Source organism: Scyliorhinus torazame, chromosome 6 (genome assembly GCF_047496885.1).
Source record: "Scyliorhinus torazame isolate Kashiwa2021f chromosome 6, sScyTor2.1, whole genome shotgun sequence".
NCBI classification, from domain to species: Eukaryota; Metazoa; Chordata; class Chondrichthyes; order Carcharhiniformes; family Scyliorhinidae; genus Scyliorhinus; species Scyliorhinus torazame.
This window is the reverse complement of record NC_092712.1, coordinates 263,318,509-263,336,044: the sequence shown is the minus strand read 5'-3', so window position 1 is coordinate 263,336,044 and position 17,536 is coordinate 263,318,509. Positions and strand designations below refer to the sequence as shown.

General features: G+C 50.7%; 1 protein-coding gene across 4 annotated transcripts in view; it reads left to right on the top strand.

Moving 5' to 3' along the window:
- Nucleotides 1–11,967, top strand: part of LOC140425400 (uncharacterized) — a 46,182-nt gene extending 34,215 nt beyond the window's left edge. For all 4 annotated transcript variants that reach the window (XM_072509632.1, XM_072509630.1, XM_072509629.1 and 1 more), the window contains one exon: nt 9,542–11,967. In XM_072509632.1, coding sequence (XP_072365733.1) covers nt 9,542–9,564 — 23 coding nt within the window. In that variant the 3' untranslated portion in view covers nt 9,565–11,967. The remainder of the gene's footprint in view (nt 1–9,541) is intronic.
- Nucleotides 11,968–17,536: the final 5,569 nt, after the last annotated feature.

Sequence of the window (17,536 nt, the reverse complement as noted above, 5' to 3'; positions counted from 1 at the left end):
CAGATTTTTCCAATTTTTCGCAACCCCAAAACATGTGCCCATGATTCGCTGGCCCCCATCCACACCTCTCACACTCATCTGCTATCCCCTGAAAGAACGCACTCATTCTCACCTGAGTCATGTGCACCACCCCAGGCTCGCCCTTGCACAAGCGGAGGTCCCGTTTACCCTACACAGTGCCTCACTCCATACTCTCCAATTGTTCTCCCCTCCCAACTCCGCTTCCCATTTCTCCTTGGTCTTCACCACTGCCTCCCTGCTCCCCCACCCACTTGTGTATCCCCGATTTTTCCCTCCCCTTCCACATCTGGAAGCAGCAATCGCTCCAGCAGGGTGTATCCCGGCAACCGAGGGAACCTCCCTCCAGATCTTTTGTCCAAAGTACCTGAACTCACCCCCCACTGTACCCTCTTCCTTAGCTCCTCCAGACTGGCAAACCATTGCACCAAATACTGATCCCTCACCTTGACCAGTTACACTTCCCTTGACTGCCTATACACACTATCCATCCCCTCCGGGTCAAACCATGATTCTCGCACAGCGGCGTTAACACCGACATCCCTTCCATCCTAAAATGCCTCCTCAACTGATTCCATACCTTCCCCGTGGACTGCGCCACCGGGCTCCCTGAATAACTACCCGGAGCCATTGGCAATGCTGCTGTCACCATAACCCTCAAACTAGACCCCTTACAAGATTCCTCCTCCATCCTAACCCACTCTACCCCTTCTCCTTCCCACCACCGCCGCACCATGTCCACATTCGCTGCCCAATAATAATGAAGCAAATTTGGCAATGCCAAACCCCCCCTCCCCTGCCTCTGTAGTAGGGTCCCCCCACCCTCGGCACCTTCCCAGCCCATGCAAAGTCCAAAGTGGTTGTGTCCTCTTTCCGAAAAAAAGGCCTTTGGTATAAAGATTGAGGAGAGCCTGAAACATAAATAAGAACCTCGGCAGAATATTCATTTTCCCCACTTGGACCCTCCCCGCCAACGTTAAGTGCAATGAATCCCACCTCTTAAGATCCTCCCTGGCCGCCTCCACCAGCTTCATTAAGTTCCACTTAAGGAGCCCTGTCCATTCCCTCGCTACCTGAATCCCCAAATACCTGAACCGATCCCTCGCTACCGTAAATGGCATCCCCCCCCCACTAAATTAGCCCGCTGTCGCAGCTCATTCACCAGGAAAACCTCGCTTTTCCCTACATTCAGTTTATACCCTGAGAACCCTCCAATCTCCCCAGCAGGCCCATAATCCTTCCCATACTCTCCAGCGGATCTGAAACATACAGCAAGAGGTCATCGGCATAGAGCGACACCCGATGCTCCCTCTGTCCCCTCATAATTCACCGCCACTCCACCGACCTCCGAAGAGCCATCGCTAATGGTTCTTAAGGCCAGCGCAAACAGCAGCGGCGACAGCATGCTCCCCTGCCTCGTGCCCATGTGTAAGTCAAAGCTTTGTGAGCTCATATCATTCGTCCTCGCCTTGGTGCCACATAGAGCAACTGCACCTATGCCACAAATCTTGGCCCAAACCCAAACCTTCCCAAAACCTCAAACCGGTATCGCCAATCCACCCAATCAAATGCCTTCTTCGCGTCCTTGGACGGCACCACCTCTGGTACCAGAGCCCCCGATGGGATTCATCATCACTTTCACCAGTCGTCTTGTATTACTTGCGAGCTGCCTACCTTCACGAAGCCTGTTTGATCTTCTGCAACCACCCCCGGGACACAATCCTCCATCATCCCTACCAGCAACTTAGCCAATACTTTCGCATCCGTGTTCAATAGTGATATGGGTCTATACGACCCACGTTCCACCGGGTCCTTCCCCTTTTCCGTGATTAGTGTGATTACTGCCTGCTTCATCGTCTCCTGCAACTCTACCTTCTCCAGTGCTTCATTAAACGCCCCCAACAGATGTGGTGCCTTGTCCGCCGCAAATTCCTTATAAAATTCCGCCCGGTACCCATCCGGCCCAGGGGCCTTCCCCGACTTCATACCCCTGATACTATCCAGCACCTCCCTAGGCCCCAGGGGCTCCTCCAATGCCTGCCTCTTTGCTTCCTCCACCTGGGGAAATTCCAACTCATCCAGAAACTGCCCATGTCCCCCTTTCCTCCCCCGGGTCCCCCTCATAAAGTCCCTGGTAATACTCTAAACTCATTTATCTTCCCTGGCTCCGACACCACATCCCCAATCCCTGGACGCGGCCTGTCTCCGCAGCTGGTGCGCCAGCATGCAGCTCATCTCCCCGTACTCATATTGCACCCCTCTTGCCCTATGCAGTTGCCCTACCGCCATTCCCGTTGCCAGCCTGTCAAATAGGTCCTACAACGTTTTCCTCCTCACCAATCCCTCCGTGGTCGGCATCCTCGAATATTCCCTGTCCACCTCCACTGTCTTGCTCACTAGACAGTAATGTTCCTGCCTCCTCTCCCTATCTCTACGGGCCTTAAACAAAATAATTTTCCCGCCTGAACCACTGCCTTCAGCGCTTCCCCATAAAATGGCCACCGACACCCCCCCACTCTGATTCAACTTCACATGTTCCTTAATCGCCACCCGCACCTTATCACAAAAACCTCCTTCCACCAATAACCCCTCATCAAACCTCCACCCTGGCCTCTGCTCTCCACCCAATCTAAACCGAATATCCAGCCAGTGGGGTGCATGGTCCGAGATAACTATCCCCGCATACTCTGCCCCCTCCACCCCAACCAAAATCTCACTACTCATTACAAAGTAATCAATCCTTGAATACTCTCTATAGACGTGTGAAAAGGAATACTCCCTTCACCCTGGGTTCTGAAAGCGCCATGAATCCACCATACCCATCCTCGCCATAAACACCCCCCAGCTCCCTTGCCATTCATACCCTACCCATCGGTCTGGGGCTCAACCTTTCCACCCTCTGCTCTAGGACACAGTTAGAATTTCCTCCCGTGATCAATTGGTGCAAGGCCAAATCCGGGATTGCTGCCAGCAACCCCCTCATAAAACCCACATCATCCCAATTTGGGGCATACACAGTTACCAACACCACTAGTGCCTCTTCCAATACCCCACTCATATCTCCCACCCGGATTTCTCACCTCCTTGGCACTCTCAAATCCCATTTTTTTGCTCATTAAAATCGCCACTCCCCTCGATTGTGAATCAAACCCCAAGTGGAAAATATGCCTGACCTACCCCTTCCTTAACCTAACCTGGTCCTTCACACGGAGGTGCATCGCCTGCAGAAGGACCACCCCACTTTCAATCTCCTGAGGTGCGTGAACACGCGCCACCTTTTAACTGGCCCATTCAGTCTTCGGACGTTCCATGTTACCAGTCGTACCAGAGGCTCACGCCTCCAATCCCCTCTACTATCCGTCATCTTCCCCACTAAACGCCTGCTTTGGCCGCCCCCCCCCCCCCCCCCCCGCTGCCCCAGCCACTTCACTTCCATTCACTTTCTAGCGCGGCAGCCCCCGCTCAAAGGCATCTCCCAATGACCAGTCCTTTTTTCCCCCCCACCACTCCTCGGGTCAAGGAGGAAGGCTCCCTGCTGGCCTTACCCTCCCCCACCCAAACAAAGACTTCTGAACTCCAGGCAGCCTTCTCCAAAAGCAAACAAACAAATGTTAAACACAAACAGTCCCATAAAACAGGAGGGGGGATGGAAACATCCATCCTCACATATAACCCCAACCGTAAGCAGCAACCCCCCCTCCCCCCCGCAAAAAAAGACAATCCCCCACTTCAAACATGCTGCCAACCATTTCAAAGTGCCAGCACCCCGGTTCCCAAGCATTGTCCACTCAGTTCTCCCCCAGTTTATACTCCTTAATGAAGTCTTTGGCTGTTTCTGGGGTCTCGAAATATGAACGTTACCCATAATTCCGCTGGGTAGAGCACCCCGAACCTGATATGCCGCCGGTACAGCACCGCCTTGGCCTTGTTGAAGCCTACCTGCTGCTTTGTCGACTCTGCTCCGATATCCTAATAAATTCGGATCATATTCCCTGGCCCACGGCAAAAATTCTTCTCTTTCTCCACAAATTTGTGCAGTCTCACGATCACCGCCTGTGGCAGCTCATCAGCTCTAGGCTTCTGCGGGAACCTATGCGCTCGGTCCACTTCAGGCGCCTTATCCAGCACCCTTTCCGCCACCAGCCCTGCCAGCATCTTTGAGACTTACCTCGTGGCACTCGCATCTTCCATTCCTTCAGGCAGGCCCACAAACGCAAGTTCTGCCTTCTCGAGGCATTCTCGTGCTCCTCCACCTTTGCCCTCAACATTTTACCGAGGTCTCCTAGGAGCCCCACCTCCACCTCCAGAGCCACCACACGATCGTTGTGGCCTGAGATCACTCCTTCGATCTTCCAGATCTGCACCTCCAAACACTTCTCCACCCTTTCCAACAAACTCTTCAGATGTGCCACAGTTCCTTCGATGGCCTTTTGAGCGATCCTCCTGCATTTCCTTCCTCTGCTGACGAATTCCTCCTTAATAAAAAACATAAACTGCTCCATGTGGTGCCTTCCAGCTTACATCAACCCTTCCCCCGCCGCTTTGCTTACACTGGTTTCTGCTGCAGTACAGGCCTCTGTGGTGATGTGCATCAATGTAAATGCATGTAGGCTAGCTAGACACTAGAGGGAGCACCAAAGACATCACACACACACACACACTCAACCAATAGATCAGTTAGATAGGACAGGACCAATAGACATTCACGATACACAAGGAGGTGACACGACCACAGGGGGGCATTACACCAACCCATATGTAAAGGACACCACACACATATCTGCCTCTTTCCAGTGGCGACAGTCAGTGAGCAGAGACACCGGGTTGATTCAATATTACACCCACCACGTGGATTGCAGCAACCGGTTAGTCAGTCTGGGTAGCTATAGTAGGATTAGCAGTAGTGTCGAACCCGAGTAATAGAAGCGTAAATAGTTTAATAAACGTGTTGAAGTTATCTCCATGTCTGAACCTTCCTTTGTCAAGTGCACCACAAGGAAGCCGCTTATGTTAAACCTACAACATAACAAATCAGGGTACCAGAAGTGAACTGTTTCAATCCACATAGCAATACCTCAGCGTACAGTGGCAACCAGCAATGATACCCAGGCAAGATGTTCGAGGTCCAGGTTCCGCAGCAGCTCCAGTGCCACGGCGATCTCCGGAAAACTGGCGGGTATTCCGGCAAAAAGTTTGAAATCTTCCTGGTGGCAGCCGAACTAGAAGAAGTGGCCGATCCTGAAAAAACAGAGCTTCTCCTCACCATCGCCGGTGCCAGAGCAGAATAAATCTTTTTAAAAATTCAAGATCTCCAAGGGGCAAAACAGGAGCGACTTCCATGCAGTCCTGGACAAATTCGGCAAATACTGTGAGGAAAACACACTCCAACCAGCAAGAAAAGGTAAGAGAAGCGCCAGTACTCACCTCGAGGCCGAAATCCCGGAGCAGAGAACAATTTTGGACGGTGGCCATCTTTCTACAGGGACTGCACTTGCGCAGTTGCGCGAGAAGCGCACAGAACGGGAAGATCTGTTTGCGCATGAGCGAGACGCCGCGCATGCGCAATCACGGAAACGGCCATCGGTAAAGTAACAGCGATCTGTGCATGCGCAATCGCTTCCTACGCGCTACGCCATGCGCGTCATGATGCCAGAGGCCCCGGACCACGCCCATTTAAAGGGAAAACATCCCAAACCAAAGAAAAAATCTTTTAAAGCTGTAAAACAACCTTCCTTCACTTGGAATGACAGCACAATGCCTCACATTGAACCAGGGAATGAAATTAACCTCCGAAGAACCCTGCAACAAGCAGTTACCTACGCCCAAACCGATGATTCCGACCTTGAATACTTCGATACCGACCTTTACATTTTCTCTGGACCTCACGAGCCCAATGCCAGCTCTGATGCAAACAGTGATGATATGGCCTAGAAGACTACGACTCGGACGAACCTTTCACCTTGGGAGGCTATCCCAGTACCAAATCCGAACCGCAATGAGACATGTTGCACATTGGCGACCCCTGTATTGAATCCGACGCAGACGCGGATTTGTTCTTCGGATTTGAGGATCCTCAGCCCAGCAGATATGACATCCCGACACGTGAGTGCAGGATGATGCTGCAGCCTGAAACCACGAGACAGAGAGCGGTGCAAGCCCACAGAGAGCGGCCTGCTGCCACACAGAGCGTGGTCCACGCACCGCTCAGGGTTCCCGACTCTACGATAGAAGAAACGCAAGACTCCAGAGCGCAGTCCTTTCACACACAAGACGTGACTCCAGTGTCACAAGCCTCCGCAGCAAGCTCGTGGACAGCCTCCACGATAGAAGCAACACAAGACTCCGACGCGCAGTCCTTGCAGGAACAAGCCCATGAGGGTCTAGCAACCTCCTCTGACCAACTAGCGGCAGACGATGCAAGTCTGCCATGCTCAAGTAAACAGCAAGAAGACTATGACAGTCTACCACGCTCCAGTGCACAGCAGGACGACCATGACGGTCTATCATGCTACGGTGAAGAACAAAGTGGCAATGACAGTCCACCCACATTGTTTGCACTACCAGATGAAGACTGACAATTTACCCAACCCAAGTGAACAACAAGCAGCTACTGAGGATCTACCCACAGCATGTGAGACGAGTGACGACAGCATTCCACTTCCCATGCAAGATGTGCAAAGTGACAGACCTCAGCTAGTGTGTACAGAGGCACTCAACGATCACTGTGAGACCACTGGTGACTCCGGTGACACCACGATACTTCCACCCTCATTCACTCGAACCTCTTCACAAGTCGATGCATTCCTGCATGTTCCGACTCCAGACATGCAGCTTCAAGAAATCTCAGCTGACTCCAGTGAACCTGCTGAGACTCCAGACAGGGAGCATCAACAAACCAACACTGACTCAGTTAAAACAGACCAGACTCCAGATGGGGAGCAACCAAACGCCGACTCTGATTCATGTAAGCTGGACTTTACTCCAGACAGGGAGTGCCGCAACCTCAGTGATGGCACGCTCAGGGTGACAGCAGATGCCCCAACGACAGGAGATGGATCACTTAACAATTACACTGGGTCAGTAATAACAAGCAGCGGCTACAGTCCAAAAGGAATACACCAATATTCACCACAGCTATGCCCACACATTTTTTCCACACCAGCAGTGCAGCCAATGACAGCTCATGCTGGACAAAGCCAGTATTCGGGCATGCAGCAGCAAGCAGGCTATGCAGCATATTCTCAAACAGGCCAGCACTACAGATTGCCCACTAATGGAATCTGGACCGAAGGAGGACTACCGCAAGCACAATCTGCACTACAGATTGGATGCCTTAGTTACAGCCCAGGATTTGCTGCACCCCAGCCTGGACAGCCGGCATATTCCTATCAGATGCAAGGTTCCAGTTTCACACCATCACTAGGTATTTATGCGAGCAGCAATTCCGGTTCCAATTCGACAAGCTACAATGGTTCTCAGCAGGATCACCCTTCCTACACAGCATGTGGCCAGAACCAGTATGTACAGTCTTATCCAACTTCAACATATGGCACATCCATGACCTCAAATGATACTGTTGATGGTACCTCTTCAATGTCAACACCTTATCAGCCACAAGATGCCATCCGACAGCATCATCACAAACATCGGAAAAAGAAAGGGACTCCAAATCAGACAGCGAAGTGATTTGACCACTTCTTGGTTCCTGTGGCACAGGGACGTTGATGGCATTCATAACCAAGAGAGACATTTGACCATGATGATTGATGGTTTTTGGACTCACACGAATGTTTTGGGCTTATTGTTTAATCACTGTTCCCATGACTTGTATATACCTTAACGTATCTACCTGTTTTTTGTTCAATTTTCTTAGTGTACAGAAAATATGTAACATATAAAAAAGGGGGGATGTGGTGATATGCATCAATGTAAATGCATGTAGGCTAGCTAGACACTAGAGGGAGCACCAAAGACATCACAGACACACACTCAACCAATAGATCAGTTAGATAGGACAGGACCAATAGACATTCACGATACACAAGGAGGTGACACGACCACAGGGGGGGCATTACACCAACCCATATATAAAGGACACCACACACATGATCTGCCTCTTTCCAGTCAGTGAGTAGAGACACAGGGTTGATTCAATATTACACCCACCACGTGGATTGCAGCAGCTGGTTAGTCAGTCTGGGTAGCTATAGTAGGATTAGCAGTAGTGTCGAACACAAGTAATAGAAGTGTAAATAGTTTAATAAACGTGTTGAAGTTATCTCCACGTCTGAACCTTCCTTTGTCAAGTGCACTACAAGGAAGCCGCTTACGTTACACCTACAATATAACAAATCAGCCGCCTCCAACTCTTTGGCCTGGCCTCTCACTGTGTTCTGCCGGGTTTGATAACCAGCAGACATACCACTTCCGGGGGCAACTGCTCTTCCAACCTTCACCTACGCCTTTTCATTAAAATTCCACCAAGTATCGGGTAAAAAGAGCTCCTTTCTGTGGCTTCCAGCAGGATATGCCCTGTGTGTGACCACTTACACCGTGGCCACCACCAGAAGACCCACTGTGCATCTTTATCACTGGCATGTTGGGGAAGAGAATTCAACTGGATTGGACTCTACTGAGGTCTTGCGATGCTGTCTTACAGGGGAGGTACAATCTTACTCCTTGGGGCTTGCAATAAGGCAAATGAAAACCTTAGATAACGCTTCAGTTGACAGCATCCAGTGGTCCCTTCAAAAACAGTTGGATTTGGCTGCTAACCTGGAGTGAAATTTTCCAAAAGACCCTCAGTGGAATTCTCTGGTACAGGTCCCCCGGTCTGCCAGCAGCGCACCCATGCCCGCAGTTTCCCGATGGCGTGGGATGGCCACAATGGGAAACCCCATTGGCTGGCTGCGGCAACAGAGCCCCGCTGCTGGCAGGAACGCGCCGTGCTGGAAAACGCGGCTGGCGGACCGGAGAATCCCACCCCCTGACTTTGCATATGTTAAAGTTTAACATCCATTTCCAGTATGTGCTCGAGTACCTGCAGAGGAACCTTAACAATGTTCGAGCACACATAATGAATGCCATGCATCACCTAGGACATAGAGGTCTTCCGTGCATATTTTTACGCTTATAAAAAATGGGAGCGACACAATCCATTTTCTAGATTGTGTGGGGGAAACTAATATAAAGAATGCAAGGCTTGTGATTTGAATAGGACCGGATAAATAGCAACAAATGTGTTGAAAGTGCACCCGGGAGTAACATGGATCTGGTCACCCTAATGCTTGAAATTCACCAGCAAAATGCAAATTGCTGTGTTCAGTGGTTGACAATTTTAGCGATAAGGCTATCTATCCTGTATAGTTAATAATACTCGGATGGAATGAGCAAGTTTGGGATCAGGCAGGAAACTTATTGCTAATTTGGCTCTGCAATGGCATTACTATCATGGACCAAGGATGGTAGCTATAAATAAATGCAGCTTATCATAACTTACTGTTGCCACTTTTTTTTTTCTTAGGCAGTGCAGGAGAAAGCAGCTGAAAGAGATGATGCTGACCTCCGAAACCAACTCAACTGACAGAAAATTGAATTTGAATATTTGTATGAATTAATTTGGTTTTTACGAAATGTTAGATATGTTGGACCATATCTTAATTTTCCGGAGGATCATACCCTAGAGGTACCCCCAAAAGATGCACTGCGGACCCGTTGGAAATCTGCGTGCACTCACTACACTGGAATTGCCAGGGAAGTTTCATCGTCTGCTGGGCAATCCCCCTGCAAATGGAATGTTCCGGAACTCCAATTTAAAAGTCAGTTCCGACTAGTTACCCCAGACAATTTAGCATTAAAAAAGGTTCTAACCCCTGGGTAACAATGTACAACCGATCTCAACCCCCTCACCCACTTGCCAGTCTTCTCCTAGCTTGTCAAAGTGGCTGAGCCATTTAAACTTGTTGGAACACGGCAGCTAGTGCTGTAAGAAGCAGGCATGGCTTCATTTCCCCCAATGCTCCTACGCTAAACTCGAGCACTACAGGAGCTACTGCGCTCCACATTTCTTACCAAGCCATGGACTTTCGAGAAGTCTAGAGCTCCAGCTTAAGATAATGAATGTAGGAGCAGAGTGGCAAGCCTAGCGATTGCCACATCACAGAAGATTCAACCCCCCCCCCCCCGCCCCCCTTTTGTCAGGATAGGAGTTTCCGCTTTGGCACAAGTTGTTTTTGAGAAATCATGTTTCAAGGCTGAGAGGGCGGGACCCGTCTCGGGCAAAATTTGCATAATACTGTTGTAAAATCAACCCTGAATCAGTGCACAATGCAGTGGAATGTGATTGTTATTTATTTTTCATTGGAAGATATTTATTGACACATTTAAGAATGCTAACCTTAGAACAGCATTTCCCCCCTGGTGCAGTGGCCATCTCCACTCCCCTATGTTCAAGGGATACAGACTTAAATGGGGACATGGCGGAAAATTTACTGGGTAGCCATTCACATCCAGACCTGGTTCAACAGCATAAAACACAATAGGGTCTGCTCTGTCTTGCTAAAACTGCTCACTGGAATACCAAGATAACCTTTGTCTTCTGTTCTTTTGTCAAATGCAGTCATTTTAAATCCCCCATTTAGGATTGAGATGAGGAAACATTTATTCACTCAGGGTAGTGACCATGTGGAATTCTCTATCACCACCGAGGCGGTGGAAGCCAAATCACCAAATGTATTCAAGAGATGTGATGGATAATTTTTAGATTTTAATGGCAGTATGGGGAGAAAGTGGGAATATGGCATTGAGATGGATGATTAACCATACTATTGAATGGCAGAGTAGGGTCGAAGGGCCGAATGACTTACTCCTCCTATTTTCGATGTTTGCCACTAAGATTGAAACCAGCCAAGAAAGCCCACTCGATCCCACCTGGGTTTCATGGCTGAATGGATTGTTAAGGAGTTACTACTTATGGAAATGTTTGCAAAATAAGTGTCATTTGTTTTCTTCATCTTCCAATTATTTATTTTTTTAAATATTTTTATTCGTCTTTTCAGTTTATATAATTCACAATTGTGCCAAACAATAAGACAAAGTAAAACACCGGTACAAACATAAAACCCCGAAACATAGCCTACCCTTTCTTCCCCGCTCCCCCATTTTTACACCGCAGAGTTGTTACATTAGTGTTTAAACTTATAAGAAGCATGTATAAGTAACAAGGGATCTATTGAAAATGTATAGTTGAAACTGGGAGTTGATGTATTTTCTTGCAAGTACTGTCGAGCACAGGTTTTGAGGGTGTGGGGGCTCTGTTTGCTCAAGGTTCCTGGTGGTTTGGAACCTGACCCCTCTGTTTTACCACTGTGTGGCTCTCTGGTTTTGAAATATAACCAGGGGCATGCTTATGCTTCCCCAAGTGTGTTCTTCCTGTTGCTGTTCTAGGCATCCTTCCTGGCCTGTTTTTCCCCTTGCCTCCGTCCTATTTCCCCTGTGTTCTGGGCTATGTCCGCTTCCCATTTTTAGATCCCTCTTCCCCCCCCCCCCCCCCCCCCCCCCACCCCCTTCTCTGTCCAATTCGGCCCCCTTTCCCTTGATTCTCCAGAGGGGGCAACTTGGGCGTAAAGGCGAGGGCGCCTGCCCTTCTCCTTGTGGCGGTTCTGATACCCGAAGACCGTCCCTTTTCGGCACGGCTCCACCCTCTTTTTTTCTACTCCCCCCCCCCCCCCCCCCCAACCCCCGTGTAACCTCGAAGAAGGCAGTCCAGTACCCAATGTGGTAATACCAGGTATTGCAGTACCTGAGAGGTGGATGACCATTGGCTAGACCTAGGAGTCTAATGTACATAGCTCCGCCCAAAGAACCAATGCCGTCCCAGCAGCCTTCACTTTCTGTATCGAAGCCGCTGGGAACAGTTCTAGCTGATTAAAGCCTATTAGTTGTGACTCACCTTGTCTCGAGAGTAATTGATTGCGCATCAATTTAATCAGCTATTACTTCAGTTGAAAAGATGGATATCCGCATCAAGCCGGAGTGCCTTCAGCTCAGCCCCCATGCAGACAACTCCGCTGCTATAGAACAACAAGAACAAAGAAATGTACAGCCCGGGAACAGGCCCTTCGGCCCTCCTAGCCCGTGCTGACCATGCTGCCCGACTAAACTACAATCTTCTACACTTCCTGGGTCCGTATCCCTCTATTCCCATCCTATTCATGTATTTGTCAAGATGCCCCTTAAATGTCACTATCGTCCCTGCTTCCCCCACCTCCTCCGGTAACGAGTTCCAGGCACCCACTACCCTCTGCGTAAAAAAACTTGCCTCGTACATCTACTCTAAACCTTGCCCCTCTCACCTTAAACCTATGCCCCCTAGTAATTGACTCCTCTACCCCGGGGAAAAGCCTCTGACTATCCACTCTGTCTATGCCCCTCATAATTTTGTATACCTCTATCAGGTCGCCCCTCAACCTCCTTCGTTCCAGTGAGAACAAACTGAGTTTATTCAACCGCTCCTCATAGCTAATGCCCTCCATACCAGGCAACATTCTGGTAAATCTCTTCTGCACCCTCTCTAAAGCCTCCACATCTTTCTGGTAGTGTGGCGACCAGAATTGAACACTATACTCCAAGTGTGGCCTAACTAAGGTTCTATACAGCTGCAACATGACTTGCCAATTCTTATACTCAATGCCCCGGCCAATGAAGGCAAGCATGCCGTATGCCTTCTTGACTACCTTCTCCACCTGTGTTGCCCCTTTCAGTGACCTGTGGACATGTACTCCTAGATCTCTTTGACTTTCAATACTCTTGAGGGTCCTACCATTCACTGTATATTCCCTACCTGCATTAGACCTTCCAAAATGCATTACCTCACATTTGTCCGGATTAAACTCCATCTGCCATCTCTCCGCCCAAGTCTCCAGACAATCTAAATCCTGCTGTATCCTCAGACAGTCCTCATCGCTATCCGCAATTCCACCAACCTTTGTGTCGTCTGCAAACTTACTAATCAGACCAGTTACATTTTCCTCCAAATCATTTATATATACTACAAACAGCAAAGGTCCCAGCACTGATCCCTGTGGAACACCACTGGTCACAGCCCTCCAATTAGAAAAGCATCCTTCCATTGCTACTCTCTGCCTTCTATGACCTAGCCAGTTCTGTATCCACCTTGCCAGTTCACCCCTGATCCCGTGTGACTTCACCTTTTGTACTAGTCTACCATGAGGAACCTTGTCAAAGGCCTTACTGAAGTCCATATAGACAACATCCACTGCCCTAGCTGCATCAATCATCTTAGTGACCTCCTCGAAAAACTCTATCAAGTTAGTGAGACACGACCTCCCCTTCACAAAACCATGCTGCCTCTCACTAATACGTCCATTTGCTTCCAAATGGGAGTAGATCCTGTCTCGAAGAATTCTCTCCAGTAATTTCCCTACCACTGAAGTAAGGCTCACCTGCCTGTAGTTCCCTGGATTATCCTTGCTACCCTTCTTAAACAGAGGAACAACATTGGCTATTCTCCAGTCCTCAGGGACATCACCTGTAGACAGTGAGGATCCAAAGATTTCTGTCAAGGCCTCAGCAATTTCCTCTCCAGCCCCCTTCAGTATTCTGGGGTAGATCCCATCAGGCCCTGGGGACTTATCTACCTTAATATTTTTTAAGACACCCAACACCTCATCTTTTTGGATCTCAATGTGACCCAGGCTATCTACACACCCTTCTCCAGACTCAACATCTACCAATTTCTTCTCTTTGGTGAATACTGATGCAAAGTATTCATTTAGTACCTCGCCCATTTCCTCTGGCTCCACACATAGATTCCCTTGCTTATCCTTCAGTGGGCCAGCCCTTTCCCTGGCTACCCTCTTGCTTTTTATGTACGTGTAAAAAGCCTTGGGATTTTCCTTAACCCTATTTGCCAATGACTTTTCGTGACCCCTTCTAGCCCTCCTGACTCCTTGCTTAAGTTCCTTCCTACTTTCCTTATATTCCACACAGGCTTCGTCTGTTCCCAGCCTTTTAGCCCTGACAAATGCCTCCTTTTTCTTTTTGACGAGGCCTACAATATTTCTCGTTATCCAATGTTCCCGAAAATTGCCGTATTTATCCTTCTTGCTGACAGGAACATGCCGGTCCTGAATTCCTTTCAACTGACACTTAAAAGCCTCCCACATGTCAGATGTTGATTTGCCCTCAAACATCCGCCCCCAATCTATGTTCTTCAGTTCCCGCCTAATATTGTTATAATTAGCCTTCCCCCAATTTAGCACATTCATCCTAGGACCACTCTTATCCTTGTCCACCAGCACTTTAAAACTTACTGAATTGTGGTCACTGTTCCCGAAATGCTCCCCTACTGAAACATCTACCACCTGGCCGGGCTCATTTCCCAATACCAGGTCCAGTACTGCCCCTTCCCTAGTTGGACTGTCCACATGTTGTTTTAAGAAGCCCTCCTGGATGCTCCTTACAAACTCCGCCCCGTCTAAGCCCCTGGCACTAAGTGAGTCCCAGTCAATATTGGGGAAGTTGAAGTCTCCCATCACAATAACCCTGTTGTTTTTACTCTTTTCCAAAATCTGTCTACCTATCTGCTCCTCTATCTCCCGCTGGCTGTTGGGAGGCCTGTAGTAAACCCCCAACATTGTGACTGCACCCTTCGTATACCTGATCTCTACCCATATAGCCTCACTGCCCTCTGAGGTGTCCTCCCGCAGTACAGCTGTGATATTCTCCCTAACCAGTAGCGCAACTCCGCCACCCCTTTTACATCCCCCTCTATCCCGCCTGAAACATCTTCAAGCATTGGCTGGCGTGTTTTAAGGGCTAACTCGACACGGCCGTCGACACCCCCACGGAAAGGCAGAAAATGCACCTTCTACGCTCGCGAGTCAGCCCTGGGATCCACCCTCTGATCGAAGAGGCGGCGAACTATGCTGCAGCTATCGAGCTGCTAGGAGGACATTACATCCGTCCTGTGAACCAGGTCTACGCCCGTCACCTGCTGGCAATTAGAAGGCAAAGCCCTGAAGAAACACTGGAAACACGCTGGCTTTTGCTTCCGGACTCGCGGCGCCCCCCTGGGCTGCGTGGCACCCCGTCGCGGCAGCCCCCCAGACTTTTCCGCTAACCCCGCAAGCCTGCGCGGCGAGACGGCCCGCTATCGCCGCCGGCCAATGCTGCTTCTTCTGCGGGCAGGCGAATCATCACCGCCCGCGCTGCCCGGCCCGCACCGCCACCTGCAAAAGGTGCGGCAAGTAAGGCCACTATGTCGGGGTCTGCCAGGCCCGCGCCGTGGCCGCGGTCTCCAGCGACTATCGGCAGCCTTTCTTTCAGGTCCTGTCCATCCAAGGCCCACCGCCGCCCTCCTATCTCCAGGCCGCGTGCGACACCTGGCTGCGGCCATTTTGGCCCCCGGCCTCCACGCTGGACGGGTGGGCACCGCCATTTTGTCCCTCGCCGCCACCATCTTCGGCATCCCCGGACTCCATGTGCAACCCGTGGCTGACGCCATCTTGAATGGGGCCTCTGGCCCCCAGCACAGCCGACTACATGCTGCCCGACCAGGACTCTACTGCAGCTGGCCTCCGTAACCCTGGACCAGAGTCGGCCCCGGACGCTAGCGAAAGCCACTACAATGATCGCCATCAACGGCCACGTGACGTCGTGCCTGATCGACTCTGGGAGAACGGAAAGCTTTGTTCACCCTGACACGGTAAGGCGCTGTTCTCTTGTCACCCATCCCGTAAACCAAAGGATCTCCCTGGCCTCCGGGTCACACGCGGTGGAGATAAAGGGGTTCTGCCTAGCGAACCTCACTGTCCAAGGCAGGGAATGCCGCAAATTCCGCCTGTACGTTCTGCCGCACCTCTGCGCAGCCACCCTTCTTGGGCTGGATTTCCAGTGCCATCTGCAAAGCCTGACCTTTAAATTTGGCGGCCCTATACCCCCCCTTACTGTCTGCGGCCTCGCGGCCCTTAAGGTTGACCCGCCTTCCCTGTTTGCGAACCTCACCCCGGATTGCAAACCCATCTCCACCAGGAGCAGACGGTACAGTGCCCAGGAACGGACCTTTATCAGGTCAGAGGTCCAAAGGCTGCTGAAGGAAGGGGTCAGCGAAGCGAGCAACAGCCCCTGGAGGGCTCAAGTCGTGGTGGTAAAGACCGGGGAGAAACATAGGATGGTCATCGACTATAGCCAGACCATCAACAGGTTTACACAGCTGGATGCATACCCTCTCCCCCGTATAGCCGACCAGGTGAACAGGATTGCGCAATACAAGGTTTTCTCCACGGTGGATCTCAAGTCTGCCTACCACTAGACACCTCCGTAATGGTGACCGCCAGTTCACTGCCTTCGAAGCAGATCTATCACTTTTTAAGGGTTCCCTTCGGTGTCACGAACGGGGTCTCGGTCTTCCAACGTGAGATGGACCGAATGGTTGACCGATACGGCTTACGCGCAACGTTCCCGTATCTTGATAACGTCACCATGTGCGGCCATGACCAGCAGGACCACGACACCAACCTCCAAAAATTTCTCCAGACCGCAAATATCCTTAATCTGACCGACAATAAGGATAAATGAGTGTTTAACACCGACCGTCTAGCCATCCTAGGCAACGTAGTGCAAAGTGGAGTCATAGGCCCCGACCCTGAACGCATGCGCCCCCTCATGGAGTTCCCCCTCCCTCACTGCCCCAAGGCCCTAAAGAGCTGCCTCGGCTTCTTCAGCTATTATGCACAATGGGTCCCAATTACGCAGAAAAGGCTCGACCACTGATCCAGTCCACAACCTTCCCCCTGTCGACGGAGGCCCGCCAGGTCTTCTGCCGCATCAAAGCGGACATCGCAAAAGCCACGATGCGCACCATCGACGAGTCCCTCCCCTTCCAGGACGAGAGCGATGCGTCCGACGTAGCTCTGGCGGCCACACTCAACCAAGCGGGCAGGCCCGTGGCTTTCTTCTCCCGCACCCTCCACGCTTCTGAAATCCGCCACTCCTCGGTCGAAAAGGAGGCCCAGGCCATAGTAGAAACTGCGACACTGGAGGCATTACCTGGCGGCAGGAGATTCACTCTCCTCACGGACCAACGGTCGGTTGCCTTCATGTTCGATAATGCACAGCGGGGCAAGATTAAGAATGACATGATCTTGCGGTGGAAGATAGAACTCTCCACCTACAATTACGAGATCTTGTACCGTCCCGGGAAGCTGAACGAGCCTCCTGATGCCCTGTCCCGCGGCACTTGTGCCACCGCACAAGTGGACCGCCTCCGAGCCCTCCACGAGGACCTCTGCCACCCGGGGGTCACTCGTTTCTTTCATTTCATCAAGACCCGCAACCTGCCCTACTCCATCGAGGAGGTCAGGACAGTCACCAGGGACTGCCAAATCTGTGCGGAGTGCAAGCTGCACTTCTACCGACCAGAGAGGGCGCACCTGATAAAGGCTGCCTGCCCCTTTGAACGCCTCAGCATGGATTTCAAAGGCCCCCTCCCCTCCAC